General features: G+C 45.6%; 2 protein-coding genes across 4 annotated transcripts in view; one reads left to right on the forward strand and one right to left on the reverse strand.

The window, feature by feature from the left end:
* LOC149362722 (putative RNA-binding protein 19) overlaps positions 1-466 on the reverse strand; it is a 93,633-nt gene extending 93,167 nt beyond the window's left edge. The window contains exons 1-2 of the mRNA XM_089573186.1: positions 347-466; positions 74-256 (exon numbers count right to left, since the gene is read on the reverse strand). Of these exons, the coding sequence (XP_089429312.1) occupies positions 74-256; positions 347-382 (219 nt within the window). The 5' untranslated portion in view covers positions 383-466. The remainder of the gene's footprint in view (positions 1-73; positions 257-346) is intronic.
* Positions 467-642: 176 nt separating this feature from the next.
* Positions 643-16,264, forward strand: part of LOC149362725 (ubiquitin-protein ligase E3B) — a 62,555-nt gene continuing 46,933 nt past the window's right edge. For 2 of the 3 annotated variants that reach the window (XM_089573183.1, XM_089573184.1), the window contains exons 1-4: positions 643-859; positions 9,910-10,051; positions 11,737-11,854; positions 13,834-13,898. In XM_089573183.1, the coding sequence (XP_089429309.1) occupies positions 9,932-10,051; positions 11,737-11,854; positions 13,834-13,898 (303 nt within the window). In that variant the 5' untranslated portion in view covers positions 643-859; positions 9,910-9,931. The remainder of the gene's footprint in view (positions 860-9,909; positions 10,052-11,736; positions 11,855-13,833; positions 13,899-16,264) is intronic. The other variant, XM_089573185.1, reaches the window with a different exon arrangement.

Raw genomic sequence — 16,264 nt, forward strand, 5'->3', positions numbered from 1 at the left:
GAACTCAAATAGCTCGAGTTAAATGTTATTTAGCAGGGTGACAGACGTACGAGAGAGAGCCAAGAGCACACACCTGAAGCTTAGAGGTGTCGAGGTAGGAATTGTTGAAGTACTCCTTGGCGGCGGCTGCTTGAGCCTCATCTTTGAATCCGATGAAAGCGAAACGCCGGAAGACTCCTTCTTTCGTGTACTTGAGCTGCAGATCAGTTACAGTACCCTTGGACGAGAAGAACTCCCGAAGTCGTTCCTCCTTGATCTGCAAGACAAGTAGATTTTTGAGATTGCGATCAAAGTGGACAGGTAGGAAGGCAAACAGAACGTGTCGTGCGCTGGAAACAATAATCACCTTTTTCGGGAGATTTTTCACGACTATTCGAGACATTGCTGCTGCGGCGTAACAGCGCTATTCAATCAAAACAAGACCACATGTTACAGCCACGCTTGAAAACGCTGTAGGCTGACATATTGACAGTCCGCAGAACGTTATGTACAAAAAAAAATGTTGTTTATACTAAAATATTGACTCCATAAAAATTAAATAATAGTTTATTTTTTAAAATTAGAAAGCGTTTATTTATTTGAAGTTTAAATTATAATTTGAATGACGTACCTTTACTGCGGTATTAGACTGACAAACGACGGCCTGCCTCCGTCTGCACCTCTGTGTATGTGTGTGTAGCTTAGCGTTGAAGCTGTGGTAACTCTTTACAGACTGCTAGTTTCGGAAGCGGCGAGCGTTGTCAGCACCGAGGCGGGGGAGAAAAAGACACGGAATAAATCACCGCACTCCTACGATGTCCCCTGCTGCCGAGAGGTCCGCAGCAGGAGCTAGCCTTCCGACGTGATCCCAGCTGAGCAGGTATGTGCGTGTACTGCTGCTACGCACGGCAATCACGTTCGCTCTCGCCTCTGTTACCATGTAAATATTGACCCGGTACGACGGCACTGAGGTGCACCCTCGCTTCTCTCTATATCGCGGACCAATGCTCATTAGAGTTATTGCAGGAATTGCGCCGAAGTCGAGCGAAACAGTAGCCCGAGTACGAGGAGCTGTACGAACGAGTGCGGTGCCGTTTGACGTTGCCACACGCTTTCGGTCGGGGTGCGCGCTATCGCACTTCCCGAGATTGAGACCGCAGCAGAGTTGCGTTCGCGCGTAACGGCGTAACCCGAGGTGATTACGTCGATTGGGCTCCGCTGTGCGGTGAGAGAGTAACTGGGCGCTCCGTGATGAGCGCTGTCGTGAAGGGAGATGCGCGCACGGAGAACTGCGATGAATGAAAACCATCTGCGCGCACCGATCGAGCTTCTGGCAATATATGCAGTTCCGCCCGGGGTCGTCATAACTGCGGCCTTACTCAACAGGAAGGCACAGGCGTGCGCAAAATTAACCCGTTCGCGCGCAGATATGCTTCTCCGATGTAGAGACGGATATCAGGCGCGCGATATCCGAGGCGCGCTTTCGGAGAGGCGTCGGGCGCTCTGGATTCTCTTGGTTGCATACTACTGAGCAGCTTTCCTGCGCTACATATTTCGTCTAACGGTTTGAATTTTCTCGAATTGACATGCCCCTAGTTCTCTTCATTTTCACTATGTGACCAAGATTTGGTGCGGTTCTGCCTTTTCCTCGGAGTTCTTTGGAATCTTTATACTGTTCATTATTTTGTCAACTTTTGCAGTGAATGCTTAAAAAAAAACACGAATCCTGCTCTAAGCTACTTCTATCTAGCTTAACTTTTTGTGCAGTGCTGCCTCCTGTACGTAGCACATATATAGTTGTTTTTCTAAGTTTAAGTGTTAAAAAATACTTGATGGTGATGCGCTGCTTGGCAGACTATTCCTCTTCGTGCCTACCATGTGTCAAAAGTGTCACTCAGCATGACACTTTGATGTATGGCATCTTCAGCTACCCAAAGCTGTTCGGAAGACTTGGACGAGTAAAAGACAGAGACAACGCTGACTTCCAACTGATTTTTTTCTTCTCTGAGGGACAACAAATATAGCATGTGAGCAGTGAAGATGAAAACATAGCAAATGCAAAAATAAATGCATGAAAACGTTTTTCTCAAGTCTGGCTCATGTGATGTTTTAGCTCATTCATTATTCAATAACGAAATCAGTAGCATGATGGTGCATTTAGTATGCCACTTATAACACTGTTTCCATAGCTTAAATTTGTTCCCTCACTGCGTCTGCCTATAATTGGGCAGCAACTGCAATGGTTAGTTTATGGTGTCAGAAGTCTATGGTCCCGTCATCAAAGTATGTCGCTGCACTATTTGTATCTCCGACAATTCAATAATCTGCGCTGATTCCAGTGCCAAACATTTTTAGGTGGCACCCATTTCTTTTGTAGTTAGCAGTACACTATTTGACGCCAGTGTTTTTAACATGTTGTGCAGTAATCACCACCTCTGCATGGCAATGCTTTATGTAAGATTTGCTGCAGCTGCCTGTATGTTGCAGTTAGCTCCCATAATGACTACCAACTTGGCAGACTCATTTCTTTTTCCACAAAGAGTCTGTAGTTAGTGAATGCACCCAATTGCAATGAATGTAAACTTGACTGCCTTGGTTTATTAGATATGAGAGAAGCCAACAGCCACAGAAACCAAGGGGCATAAGGGAATTTTAATTTATTTATTTATTTTGTGGTGTTGATCAATTTATAATATTACTGAATATGTTATCGCTTAAAGCTAATTGATTAGAAAAGCAGAAGAAAAAGCAACCACATGCCGCCGGTGGGATCCGAACCCACGACCTCCGAATTACGCGTCCCATATTCAGTAATATTATAAATTGATCAACACCACAAAATAAATAAATAAATTAAAATTCCCCTATGCCCCTTGATTTCTGTGGCTGTTGGCTTCTCTCATATTTATAACGAGCCCCTCATTCCCCTTTCCTTGTCTGCTTATTTGGTTTATTAGATGTTGTTGTTGGGCGCACGTGGCATTTTTCGAAGCTGATTGTAACATCTTGTACGTTGAAAAAAATGGCAGTATGTCAAAAATCGTGAGGTTTAAAGAAGTATCAAGATGGTCTATGTAGTGTGTGGCAAGGAATGTGGGGACCGACAGTCACTTTGCATAATCCTGGCCATGCGTTGCCACGTAGTCAATAAAGATAAGATGTCTTCTCAGATTGAAGTGAAAAACGGGCCTTGTTTGAATTGGCATGATGGTGTGCTGAGTCGTCTTTTGGGTTAGAACTGAATATTCGTAACATTGCCAGGATTTATGTGAATTTTGGTTTTGAGTTGCAGACAAACTTACAGCAGTGCGAAGCATCTGAAATGTACAGGGTCGTCCAAAAGTTTCCAGGCCACAGGGTCTGCTTTAGAACGCTATAGTTGGGCAGCTACGACACCCCTGGAGCCAAAAATCTCTGTAGAGGATAGTAGAAGTACTATTCTCACCTCTGAGAACCTTGATGTCTTTGATGCTATCGTAAGTGGCAGTATACGCCGCTCGAAAGCAGACCCTGTGGCCTTGGAACTTTTGACGGACCCTGTACATAGTGAATTGATGCTATGCAATTCTGGCACGATGTATCTCCAGTTTTTTTTTGCCAAGTGAACTGCATGTGACTACCGTAAAACTCATTAAATGTTGCTCTGAATATATATATATATATATGCATCATTGAAACTGACCGTGGCAAGTTTTTATTTATATTCTTGCAACATCAACTTAAATAGGTTTGGCTGGAATCGGCCTGCGGTAGTTACTCTGAAGCTGCCGGGATTGACGTATTCCGGAACTTATGTTTACAGCATTTCCTGAAAGTAATTTTTGACCAGGTGTTCATGTATTTAATCAGGTATTCAGATAGTGCCAAGATAAAAAACTTAGCTGAAAATGTGCCTTATGTGATATGGCCCTGTAGGCTGAGAATCACAAAAGCAATGTGAACAATAGGAACAGTGGATTTACTCGGAAGTATAAATGCCTCAAGGAAAAGGTCTTTCTTTTTTTTCTGCCATGCCACAAATTAACCCGCTCATTCCAGCTAGTGTTTGCCTTTGTTTGCAGCTACTAATTACTATTATTAACATTCCACCTTCTTATCAGACATCTGTCTTAAAGCTGCTATTATGCTGGCTCTGATTACTCCTAGTATGACGCTTGTGTGTTAAGCAGCTTTGCCGCCTTCCTTGAGCCTCCGTGAGCATAGTGGTAATGGTGCTTAGCTGACCCAGAATACACGGGTTTGATCCCGGCTGTAGCAGTCGCATTTTGCTGGATTTCGCTAAAGGCGCCCCCATGCGCTGTGCGACGTCAGTGCATGCTAAAGAACCCCAGGTGGTCAAAATTATCCAGAGCCCTCCACTAGGGCTTCCTTCATAGCATGAGTTGTTTGGGGCGTTAAACCCCAGAAAACCAAAATCAAACCATGAGGTGACTGTGTTGCACATAAGAGTTCTTTTTTTGGGCATAGCAGGCCATAGCTCATGCAGCCTTTGATTCTGCGTTCTTCCTGCTTTTACTGTGACAGCCTACCCCCACTAGAGAGCGCATGTAGACTTCATTACAGCTTTTGCAATGGATGTGCAACAACCTCTGCTGTGCAGCAGCGATAAAAAGTTTGCAAATCTTGCAGTAGCATTGGCTAGAAGAGCCTTGGAGGAATACAAAGGAAACAGATCAGGACTTTGCTTTTCCACTGGGGAGAGAGGAAGTGACAGGGGTAGCCATATTGCAGCCTACCCTCTCTGCCCCCATGATTGACACCCCTTCTCTCCGGCGGCCGCGGTGGCTGAGTGGTTATGGTGCTCGACTGCTAACCCAAAAGACGCGGGTTCGATCCCGGCCGCGGCGGCTAGAATTTCTTTGGAGGAGAAATTCTGGAGGCCCGTGTGCTGTGCGATGTCAGTGCACGTTAAAGAACCCCAGGTGGTCGAAATTTCCGGAGCCCTCCACTACGGCGTCTCTCATAGCCTGGGTCGCTTTGGGACGTTAAACCCCATAAACCAACCCAAACCAACCACCCCTTCCCTCCCCCACCCCAGGCCACCACAGGATCAGTGGTGGCACATTCTTGGTAGTGCTCATTATCTGGCCTGCGTATCCCTCACAGCTCAAACCTTGCGTGCATGTTAGTAATGACGGAAGCCTACTGAACTGCCACTTAGTCTTTGCGAGTGTGTGTACACAACTTTTTATAACACACACAAGGTCCAACCTCTTGGGGCATACTGCACGAACTCGTGCAGGTGGGACAATCTCCTGTCACATGCCAGAAAGAGGCTGCTCAGAATGACGAGTTGTGTCAAATAAATCCTTCTGCAGTCCTGTCCACAGCTGCTGACCCCGTTTCTCTTTTTCGAACAATGCTTTGCCCGATAAGGTCCTTTTGTCTGTAGTGCCTGCTTCCTTTCTTTTCCTTCTCCTTTATGAAGGGCACGCTAATGAAGCTACAGCTGCCTGGCTGAAGCTGTACAGAGCGAGCTCTTGAGATTGCTTCTTCCTTTTTTTTTGCAAATTCCCTGAGCAAAAAAGCATAGCCACAGAACTGGCGTCAGTGTTATTCGTCAGTATACAGTTCCAGGAAGACCCGCTGCGCTCCGTTGCTGTGCATGAGGTGGCAGGGTCAGTTCCCAGCCGCAGCAGCCGCATTTCAATATGGCCGAAATGCAAGAATAAGTGCATGCTTGCTCTGCGATATCAGCGCACAGTAAAGCAACCTCAGGTGATCAGAAATGATATGGAGCCAGGCACTGTGGCATCTCTCATAGCCCCGGTGCAGCTTCAGGGACGTAAAATCCCACATACCATACGATAACATCAGCTTCAGGAAGTCCGAAGAGAGGAAACCTTACAAGCAGCTTTGTAGCTGAGGAGCTCTGCAGCTGTTTTTCTTTTATTTGTGTGCAGGCGTAGGTCTGTGTCTAGAGTACCACTGATCTTTCAGGCAAGTTCAGAAGAGCATGAAAAGAGAGGGCTTGTGATAGAAGTCCTGCGTGGGCAGCAGTACGCTGAAGATTTAAATCTGATATGGCAGTAGAACTACAGAATCTAGTACGCAGCTGCACTTCGACTAGTTTAATACATGTTCTTTTTTTTTTCCTCATTGCAAATGCATCTTTCCTGCTGTAGCTTTCTTTCTCTTTCTATGTCTAAAGGGTTTCTCATTGAATAATTCTGTTCTTATTGTGTAGTTATTATCACGGATTTCACTCACTTTTGCCTATACCTTTTTTTGTTGTAAATTTTTTCTGTTTTTATTTGAAAGCTTGCACTACTGAGAGCAGCTAAAATCGCTCGTCATGTACAGTTTACGGACCAGTTTTCAGTTTTCCAACGACTGTGATCTTCGCGTATCAAGCGCATATGCTTATGGTGTCCCGCAGAGAGCGTGATTCGAGACTGCATTGGTCATTACTTATTAATGTGACAACGTTAAAGGCCCCGTTTTCTAGAAAATCCAGTGTCGACGTTGTTGGCGTCGGTGTTGGGAGCAAGAAATGGTGGGCCTGGCTCTGGCAGGTCGCCCCAGAGAGCAACCTAGGAGGCAGGTGGACCACCTACGCCACGTGACCTTGCGGTGTCATGAGAACCTGCCCACTGGATGATGAGCAGACTCCACTGTGGCTTTTCCCACGCAACTGGCCAAAGCTATTGGCCTATACGATGAGAGCTCGAGTGGGGATTTCCCTGGTTTTAGTAGGGGTATCAGTTGACTCGATTTCCATTCGTGAGGAACAGCACCGTCGAGCCAAGAGTCATTGTAACGTTTGAGGAGCTCTCTACCGCTTGGACTCGCGTCCTCTAATGGAGTCCAACGTTCTGGGGCCTTGGACACAACCTTCCTCACAAAGGAAAGCGGGGAAAGCGCTCCTGACATTCTTAAGGGACTCGGGGTTGTATTCCCGTCTATAATCTATAAGTTTTCAGTGCGCGCCCTCTGTCCCCGTGACATAGTGGTCGGTGGACACTTGGAAAACTCATTTCATTGCCGCTCTTTTTCCTTTTTCCTCCTTTGTTCCCCTCCCCAAGTGTAGGGTAGCATACTGGGCATCGTCTGGTTAACCTCCCTGCCTTTCCGTTCATTTCTCTCTCTTTCTCTCCACTGTGGCAGGTGGCAGTTAATGATTGGTCACTTGGGAAGAGCAACCTGGGCCGCACAAGGCCCACCGCTGGAAGCACGTGCCATCGCAGCGTAGTGGTTCACCGTTTAATCACTGCACCACTGCGCCAGGGGGATGTATGAGGGACTCCCAGGGATCTATCATTGGAAAGTAGAGAATGACCTTTCAGCTTATATGGGATATAGGAAGTAGTCCACTACGCTATTGCGTCATACGCTTAAAGCAGAGCTGAAGTGTCCCCTCCAATTTTTTTTTTTTTTGTGAATGATAGCCTGCTGCAGAAACTTTGGTCAGAGAGTGGTGGTGGCATTGTTGAGGAACAAATTACTCAAGTGGCCTGTTTTGAAGAGACGTGAAGGGAAGGCAGTCTCACAAATGATGTGCGAGGATGAGCAGCGGAGAGCATAGTCTGCCCGTGGAAAGGACAGTGAGCCTCAAAGGGACAGTGAGGAGTGCACTATTAATTGTTTTTTTATAGCAAAATCCGATAGTTCGGCATTTCATGGCTTTGTTGCCGCTTGGCCGGCAGCGAAAGATGCATTTATTTCTAAGAAATTTGGATTCGAAGTTGAAAAAGTTTTTCCCGTCGCTCTGATTCAAACTTGGGATTCTCCTATGATGACACAGGACTAAGTGACGTGAAACATGACGTACACATGATGTAATGCAGACTCCGTGATTTCTGGCCGCCAGCAGTGCGGCCTGGCAGCAGCCGAAAAGAAAGCTACTGCCGGCCGCACGTTGAAGGCATCTATCAGCTATTGCGGCCGTCGCTACCGTCGCTTCGTTTATGTTTGCACCGGCGTTTTGCCAGAGTTACGATGGATCCCGTTCTCAAAGTCGTCAACGAAGTTCTCGCAAATAGACACCTTTAGCATGCCGTGTACCTTGTTACCGTTAGCGAATACCGGGATCCCGCCTACCGCCGGTGAGCAGGCGCTGATTGGTCCGATGCTGCAGGCGCGCGTGTAGCACGTGGCGCCATCTGGCGACGTCAAGAAGATTTGCACATGCATTGGCTGCGCCTCAGTGATTTGTGGCTTCTCGGGTCCTAGTGTTGCTAGAACCGTTGGTTCTAGCAACACTGTTTTGTCCTATGACGTCATTACGCTTGTACTTGCGAGTTTGGCCTGTGGCGGCAATACCTGTATTTTGGTTCTTGCTCTTTTCTACGTTAGAAGAGCTTTGTTGTCAGTATGAGTGGCGTTTTTGTAATCAGGAGCTGGTATTCTATCGATACAAGCCAACTTGAATTTCTCCTCAGTGTCCCTTTAATGGCGCAGCAGCTGCCCTGTTCTCTTTGGAGACTTACTTTCTTTTTTCTATTAGTTTCTATTAGTGAAAAAAAAAAATTGTGTTGAGTTACGGTCGTTTCTTCGCACTAGTGCCACCTGTATTTTTTTGGTGAAAGAAACATCGCTTGCTTGATTGACAGAGCAATGGGAAGTTGCACAGCCAACTCATGTTCACACATGAGGAGAAGGGGGACCCAGGCATCAACCAAGCAGTCTTTATGCATGTTGCATGGTACTGAGGGAATCGGGCTTCCTATTGTCTTTACGCAGCAGTGGGTGTTGAGTCAGTGCCTGACTGGAGCTCAGGGTAACGCAAGTTTATCTGGTTCTGCAAAAAGTGCGTGCAGTCCATGCTCATCGTGCTGAGTCAAAACTCTGAGGAACACCAACTTTCTCTGGCTTGTGACACATTTGTGGTGTCAGTGCTCCTGCCTGGTTAACTTTGGAAAAACGCTAGTTTTGTGAGAGCTTTTTGCTTGTCAAACCAACCACTTGGCTTCTTTTGCAAAGGCGTTTGGTACTCGAGTGTCTTCTGTGCTTTCATGTCTGCCTCGGAGCAGTACACATTCGAGCAAGGTGTCTGCAAAGCTAAAGCCTGTCTACGTTCTCTTCTAAGTAGGGCAGTGAGTCTTGGACTTTTCACAGGAACAGCTGTATGTGGGTTTTCTATTATGGTATAGGGACGTCTTTGTAGACTTTACTGTCACATGTTGTAACTGAGAATTCCTGTATTCTTGTCCCGTGAACACTGCTGTGAAAAGTCATTAACAAAGAGAATTTTGCTTTAGTGTCCGTGGGCCATAACATACATTTTGGGCTGGGGAATTTACACGGTAGACATTGTGCTGTGATTGTGTGACCAAAGTAAGACTGGGAGTTTGTGCATCATGTTGGTTGCAAAGGGGGGGGTGTCCTACTATCAATGCTACTTCTTTACTTTGGGAGAGGGTGAAATGTCTCTGAGTTTTCAAAGTGTCAGTTGCCTCACAACAGTGTTCTGTAAGCTTTGAGGACTAGATCTAATGAAATAGGCACAATCTGTGCTGCTAGGCTAATAAATTTATTCATTCCTGAGTCCGGGGTCGACAGAAGGTGGCGCACAGTAGCGGGTGACCTCAGTAGGCAATATTCCAACAGCCTTTGAGCCGTAAGGACAAACCTCAGCTTCAATCTTTACTTGACTACATTAAAAGCACCAACATGTGTTTTTTAACGTGGGACCATAGGAGTATTTCTAATGCCAGGTTCAAAGGCCATATTGATTTTTTCTACTTTCGTTTTACTTCCCTCTCCTTTTAAGTGAAACATTTTACTACGACTACTACAGTAGATGTCCCACAAAGCAGTGACAGTGGGTATGATTGAACTGCTGGTTAACAGAGCAGGCACCGAGCGCACTAGACAGCCGGACTGTGGTGTAATGTAGGTTCAAGCAGTGTTATAGTGATGTACTGATCACATAGCATGTGTTACAGCTGAGCGTTTTATCCACGGTGCACCCCTCTGTGGGCTTTGCAGTGTCGGAGGGCAGGGCGCCACCATGTTTGGCGGCAGCCAGCCCAAGTCTGCATCCAAGGAGCATTTCCTGGAGCAGGCCAAGGCGGCACGCATCGAGCGGGCACACGAGCGCAGGCGGGATCAGGCGGCCTCCACCATACAGGTATAGGCCCTGATACCACCGGCCTCGTCTGTTGTATCTGTGTGCGTAATTAAGGGCACTGAGAGAGCTTCCACGTGGAGTTGTATGGAGACCTTGATGAGATTGTTTGCCCTCCAGATATTTTTCTTGATCGTTCAATAAAAAGGAAACCAGGGCTAGTTGTTAGGCATAAGTTTAGTTGTAAGTGTAAGACTTGTCCTGTTGTTCTTCCCTTCTCTCTTCGTTCATTTCATGGTACTGTTTGAGTTATTGCTTCATTTTTGTCAAAGCATCTGTGCTTTGCTTATGTATGTCTTCGTTATGCGCACTTACATGCATATCCTCATACTCAGAGAGAAGGGCAGACTTATGTATGCATATGCACTATACAAGAAAGAAGAACGTATCTTTCATGATGCTTCTGTTTTTCAAATGAGTGTCTACTTTTCTGTGAGGGGGTTGCTTGAACACCAGGGGGAATATGATGCCAAATAGATGGGTAAGCCATTCTTTCTAACTACTGCATTTCTTTCATTTGCAAGTAACAGTATGAACTATGTTGTTTTTGGAATGAAACGTCAGTGATAGGAAACTGGAGTTTTTGAAGCATGTTACACGTGCTCTAATAAGTGTACAGAATGCATGTTAGCTTCCTTTTGGTTACTACGCATTCACAGAAATATATTGGCACATCTTCTTGCAAAAATGCGCATGAATGTCCTTTATGGGCATCGTTTCTTGAGTAGTCAATGTGTGCATTTGTAAGATGCTTTTAACTCTTAGCGACATTGTTTTTCTCACTTTTTGCTCATGTTACAGTTAAGGTACAGTCGTGAGCAATGATAGAGGGAACAGGGTTGAGCATTTTTTTTTATTTGATACTCCATAATTATGTGTGACAAGCGCAGTTTTCTCTGTTTTCTGACTACTAGTTTTCCTCTTGACATGTATTAACCAAAAGTCGTTTTCAATTTCAGTGAGGAAATAACGAGAAAATTTGCAGTTTTGTGCAAAAAGTCTATAAAAAGTCTATTCCCCTTCGTGCCTGTCATGGCTCTACATTTTACTGGTTGAATAAATACAGTTGGCTGGAGCACTTGAGGTACAGTCTTTGTCAAAAGTAACCAGGCTGAAAGGTTTTGCTTCTCAGTCGTATATTTAAACTATTCTGCCAGCCCTCAAGCTCTAAATCTCTGTATGGTAAGAAAAACCCCTGTCCTCACCCTCAAAGAACTTCTAGACCTTAAGGAAAGCCGTAAAGGCTCTACTATACAAATGAGAAGCAAAACCATGCAGCCTGGTTACTTTTGACAAAGACTGTACATCTTGTTTATGCTGGCTGTGCTTTTTCGTTTGTGTGAATTATTCTGCTTGTCAATGTCACATGGTCTTAGGGGCAACTCCGAATGCTCTAGGGATTGGCACATTTGGAGCTTTGTCCCGCAAATCTATTTCAGCTTCAGTTTTCGTCCTTGAAAACTGTAAAATTCTTTGTGGAGTTCTACTGCGGAATGTAGAATTTCAGACTGACAGTGAGACCACTAGTTCTTCACGGTTGTGAGGATGTACATTAAAAGAGGTGACAGTTTATGCTTCCATGCCCTGTGAAATGCTAGGCAAACTATGCTGCTTCCTTGTGCCAGCATGTGTGCTGTTCACCCTACCCGTTGTTCCTTACTTATCTTCCCTTCTCCCCCCCCCCGCAGGCGGTCGTCCGGGGCTTCCTGTTCAGGCAGCGTCTTCGGGCCGAGTTTCGGCATGAATTCGATGCTGCCCTCAAGCCCGGCGAAGGGGAGGAGCCCAATACACCGGTGGCCAAGTCGGGTACGAGAGGCTTGCTAGGGCTCAGTTGTGTGTGGGGCAACGTAGCGAGCCATGGAAAGAAAAATGATAGGTGTAACGTTAACAGATCGGAAGCGGGCGGAGTGGGTGAGGGAACAAACGTGGGTTAATGGCATCCTAGTTGAAATCAAAAGTAAGAAATGTGCTTGGGTAGGGCATATGTAATGCAAAGGCAAGATAACCGGTGCTCTTGAGGGTAACGGTGTGGATTCCAAGAGAACGCAAACGTAGCAGGGGACGGCAGAAAGTTAGGCGGGCGGATGAGGTTAAAAAGTTTGCCGGGATGCGGAGGCTGCAACTGGCAAAGGACAGGGTTGACTGGAGAGACATGAGAGAGGCCTTTGCCCTGCAGTGGGCGTAGTCAGGCTGATGATGATGACCAAAAAATGAAACGCTGTTCTCACCACCACGATTGCCCACTTTCGAGGTAGACTGTAGTGACGTCAAGGCAGCTTCTTGCACGGATCTCTGAGGCCAGCCTACTCCATCATTCACTGCCAAACGGACGTGAATGTCAAGACGAAGCCCTTTCTGGTCTTGGCATCACGAGTTTGAAACAGAGTAGTGGGAAAAGAATGTTTCGTTTTAAGTCCAATTTTCTCAATAGTAAATGTGTGTTTTGCTGCCGAGCAAAAGCATCAAGGTAGCCGCAAAGAGGAAAAAATCGATCCTTATTACGGACAAAAATTTTGTGGAGTTGTCCTTAGTGTCCTTTCTATGACATTTTTTGAATGTTTGTAGGAGTTGTGGTATACGCATTTAGGTAGCCATCAGGTCTCTGGCTTATCTTGTTTGACATACTTGTTCTGCAGGAGCTATATTTGGAACCATTAGGTCAGCAGCCTGACATGCATGAAATTGAATTAACTATCATTCAGCATCAGCAGTGTATTGGCATGTAAGCAAACAGTATGGCAGGAACTCAGTGCGAACTCTACAGTTGGACTTTCTTTTATCGCTGGGTCAAACTTAAAAAGGTATTATGTGCAGATCATCTGTTGGAAAGAAATTTGCTTAGAAGGAACAAAAAATTTATGCTTCATGTCCCTACGAGAAAGCCACTGATACCATTCTGATAAGGAGTCTCATGTCATATTACAGGTGTTCAGACTACTGTGTGCTATGTACGTTTTTATTATTATATTAAATTTTTCACTTAGTATTATGAACTCTGTCATTTCATAACATATTTTTTTTTACTGTTTCTTAGTTTTGAACATTCGTGTTCCGTTTTCTTATTTCAGATTTTTGTGGTTGTTTTCACAGTGTGTCATGCACTATGTTGCTTTGACACCCACTTTGTTCTTTTGTAATAAGGTAGTTTTATTGGTATCCATCTGGAATACAATTTGCCTACTTGTATTCTTTGGTCTTTAATTTTCTCAGCTCCTATATTATTCTGACTTATCTTGACAACAACATGATCTCTCAATGCTGTTATACTTTCCCATTCCCCTCTAAGTAATGCCTGTCGCCATCCTTAATTTTGTTTAGGTTTAGTTTTAGGGTATTCCAATGAACAAATGATTGAATGAATGAACGCATGAACAAACAAATCAATACACCTGCATGTGGGCTCTGTGCAGAGTCTCACTGCAGGAAAGCTTTCTTTAGGGACATCCTTTGGTGTTGTATAGGGCTCTTAAGTAGGCACAAACAAATATTTGTGCTTACATTGGACTGGCACCTAACATAGCAGCCCCTTTTTGGCCTGAGCTGAAGCAGTTTGAGCTAAAGGCTGGTGAGTATGGCACCCGCAACACTAGGGCTTGTTACCATGCACCAAAAGAGGGCTTTGTGGCTCTTGAGTATGTCGCCCCCAGTACTAAGGCTTGTTACTGTACATCGAAAGAGCGCTTTGTGGCTGTAAAGCTTTGAATGAATTGTTACTGCCATATTGCTTGAATCATGTCTGCTTACATGCTCTTCATTTCATTTTCTTTTTTTTTTTTTCATCATAGCTCTGGACGTCTTCTTTGCTACCCGAAAATTCCTGTTCACATTCCAACCCAAGGTCGACAGAGAGGTATGTCCTTCTGAGTAACTTGTCTAGTGCACACTTACTTCGCGTGACATGCCCACCAAGACTTATAGCTCTAGTGTTGCATGGAAAACATGGTTTAACTCATTTTAGTGGACTGCATGTTGTAACCTAGATATCTATTCAATCTTTTCACTCCATTTATGTAACCAAGTAGCAACAAGAAGCTTCAGGAAGTTTGGAAGGGAATACCGTATTTACTCGCATAATGATCGCACTTTTTTTTTTAAAAATTGACGCAAATTCAGGAGTGCGATCATTACACGGGGTAAATTTTTAACAAAAAATTTTTGAGCCCCGAAAATGGAAACAAGTTGCAGGTCAGACTACCCTTGTCACTTGGGCGCGCTACCCGCGGTTATCGCGAACCAAGCTCAGCGATCTCGGCTATTTCGTTAACTGAGAAAATAGAGTGCGAAAAGCGCACGAGCTGACCCGCTTCAAGAACGCGTACTTTCTTCGCACTAAATCATGTTCCAAAAGCAACGCATCAAAATAGGCAGTGTGTATAGTGCTGCGCGATGGCGCTTTTATGCAGCCTTCAATCTTGTCCGATGGTGCAGCAACAGCGTACAACAGCAATGTCCTGTGGCGCTCAAGCTACGCATTCTACCGCCGTTACGCCGAAAAATGTCCGGTCCCTGCCGCGTGTTCGCCAAATGCAGCCGGTACAGCCAGCGATGACAGCGCCGCCCACCGGCAGGTAGCAGCCACATTAAGGCTGGTTATAAATATTCATTCAGAACAACGGCTTGACATCGCCGCTATGGCGCAGTGGATTAGAGGCACGTGTTGCGTATGGAAGGTCGGCCGTTCGACTCCGCTCTCTGTACTGTAATTTTATTGTTTTTTAATGTCATTTTTTTCCATTTTTTCCCTTTTAGGTCGCAAATCGTGATGCTTAGTGGCATATAACGCCATTTAAGAGGATTTATTATCCCTTTTAGGTAAGCCGTTGTGACAATCTTCAGTCACCGTGATCAATTCACCGTGGTTTCAAGCCTTGTGGCTGTACAGGCTGCAGTTGGCGAATACGCGTCCCTGCCGCATCGTTAAAGTAGGCGACAAATTCGGAACGCTCGCAGCACCAGATTCCGCAAGCTTACTGCAATGGTGCCGCCCGCGAGCGCAGCGGATGACGGCACTCTGTACTCCCTAGTCGTCACTAGGCCTAACTTGTTTCGTATCGAAGCCATAGTGGACGGCGCTTTTGAACTGACCAACACTATAATGAATATTCTACTTATAATGCTGCCTTACTGACAACCTAATCGTTTCATATTAAAAGAAATACAGTCCAACCTCGTTATAACGAAGTCGCATTTTGCGCGGAAATTCGTTCGTTATATCCAATATTCGTTATAAAAATATGCACTCAAATTCCCGCAGGAAAGGTATGTTAATAAACCCAAGTAAAGGGCACTTTAGGATGGGCAGCACAGGGTTGAAAAAATGCACTGTTTTTGAATTTAACGCGTGGCATAAGCATGTCAAACCTCGCCTTGAATTTCGTACTGGAAAGCAAGAGCGAACTCACAAATCGGGATGCTGGCCAGGTGCAAAAACTAATTTATTTAAAAAACGACATAATCTTCTTTTGGCGGCACTTCACACTACTTGACAGGTTAAATTTCTCGACGAAATCAACACAGAGCAGCGCTTTCCTGATGTCAGCTGATTTGGCCACAGGTAGGTTCCCGAGGTACCCCCTCAACTTCCTGGCCATGTCAGCGGCCTCGGCGCTGCTGAGAGATCGCACTTCGCCATCTTCACATGCATCGCTGTTTGTAGCATCATCTGTAGAAGCCACCTGATCAGCAATTTCTTGGTCGGTCAGTTCGGGTGCCACAGCCAAGTTGTCATCTGCACAGACGAATTCCTCGAACGGAATGTTCGAAACCGCCAGTTGACGCCATGTCGTCTTGCTGAAATTGTCCGCTTGCCTTCCAGTTGCATGCGGAAGCTTTCTGCCTACTTCTCGCAGTTCTCAGCGCCAACGGCTGCTTCTTCGCCAGACAAGGCGCGGCAAACAATCCGATGGCGGTCATTAAATCGCTGCAGCCAGCCACTGCTTGCTTGAAAGTCATTGTGGCCTCAGACGCAAGTCAGATTTCTCGCCTTCATTTGAAGGACGGCACCAGACACAGGCAGGTTACGCGCTATAACGTCCTTGAACCATGCAAACAAAGCATCTTCAACATCCTGGTGGTGACAAAGCCTTACACTCTTGCTGTCATTTTTCACGGCTCCTGCAGAGTGGACATTTGCAACCTTCTGCCTTGCGCTCTAGATGGTTACAGAGTGCTAGGTGCAATACCGAAGTCCGTGGCAATGACTTTTCCTTGCGCCCT

This window comes from Amblyomma mixtum, chromosome 2 (genome assembly GCF_055824585.1).
Source record: "Amblyomma mixtum isolate Tamu chromosome 2, ASM5582458v1, whole genome shotgun sequence".
NCBI classification, from domain to species: domain Eukaryota; kingdom Metazoa; phylum Arthropoda; class Arachnida; order Ixodida; family Ixodidae; genus Amblyomma; species Amblyomma mixtum.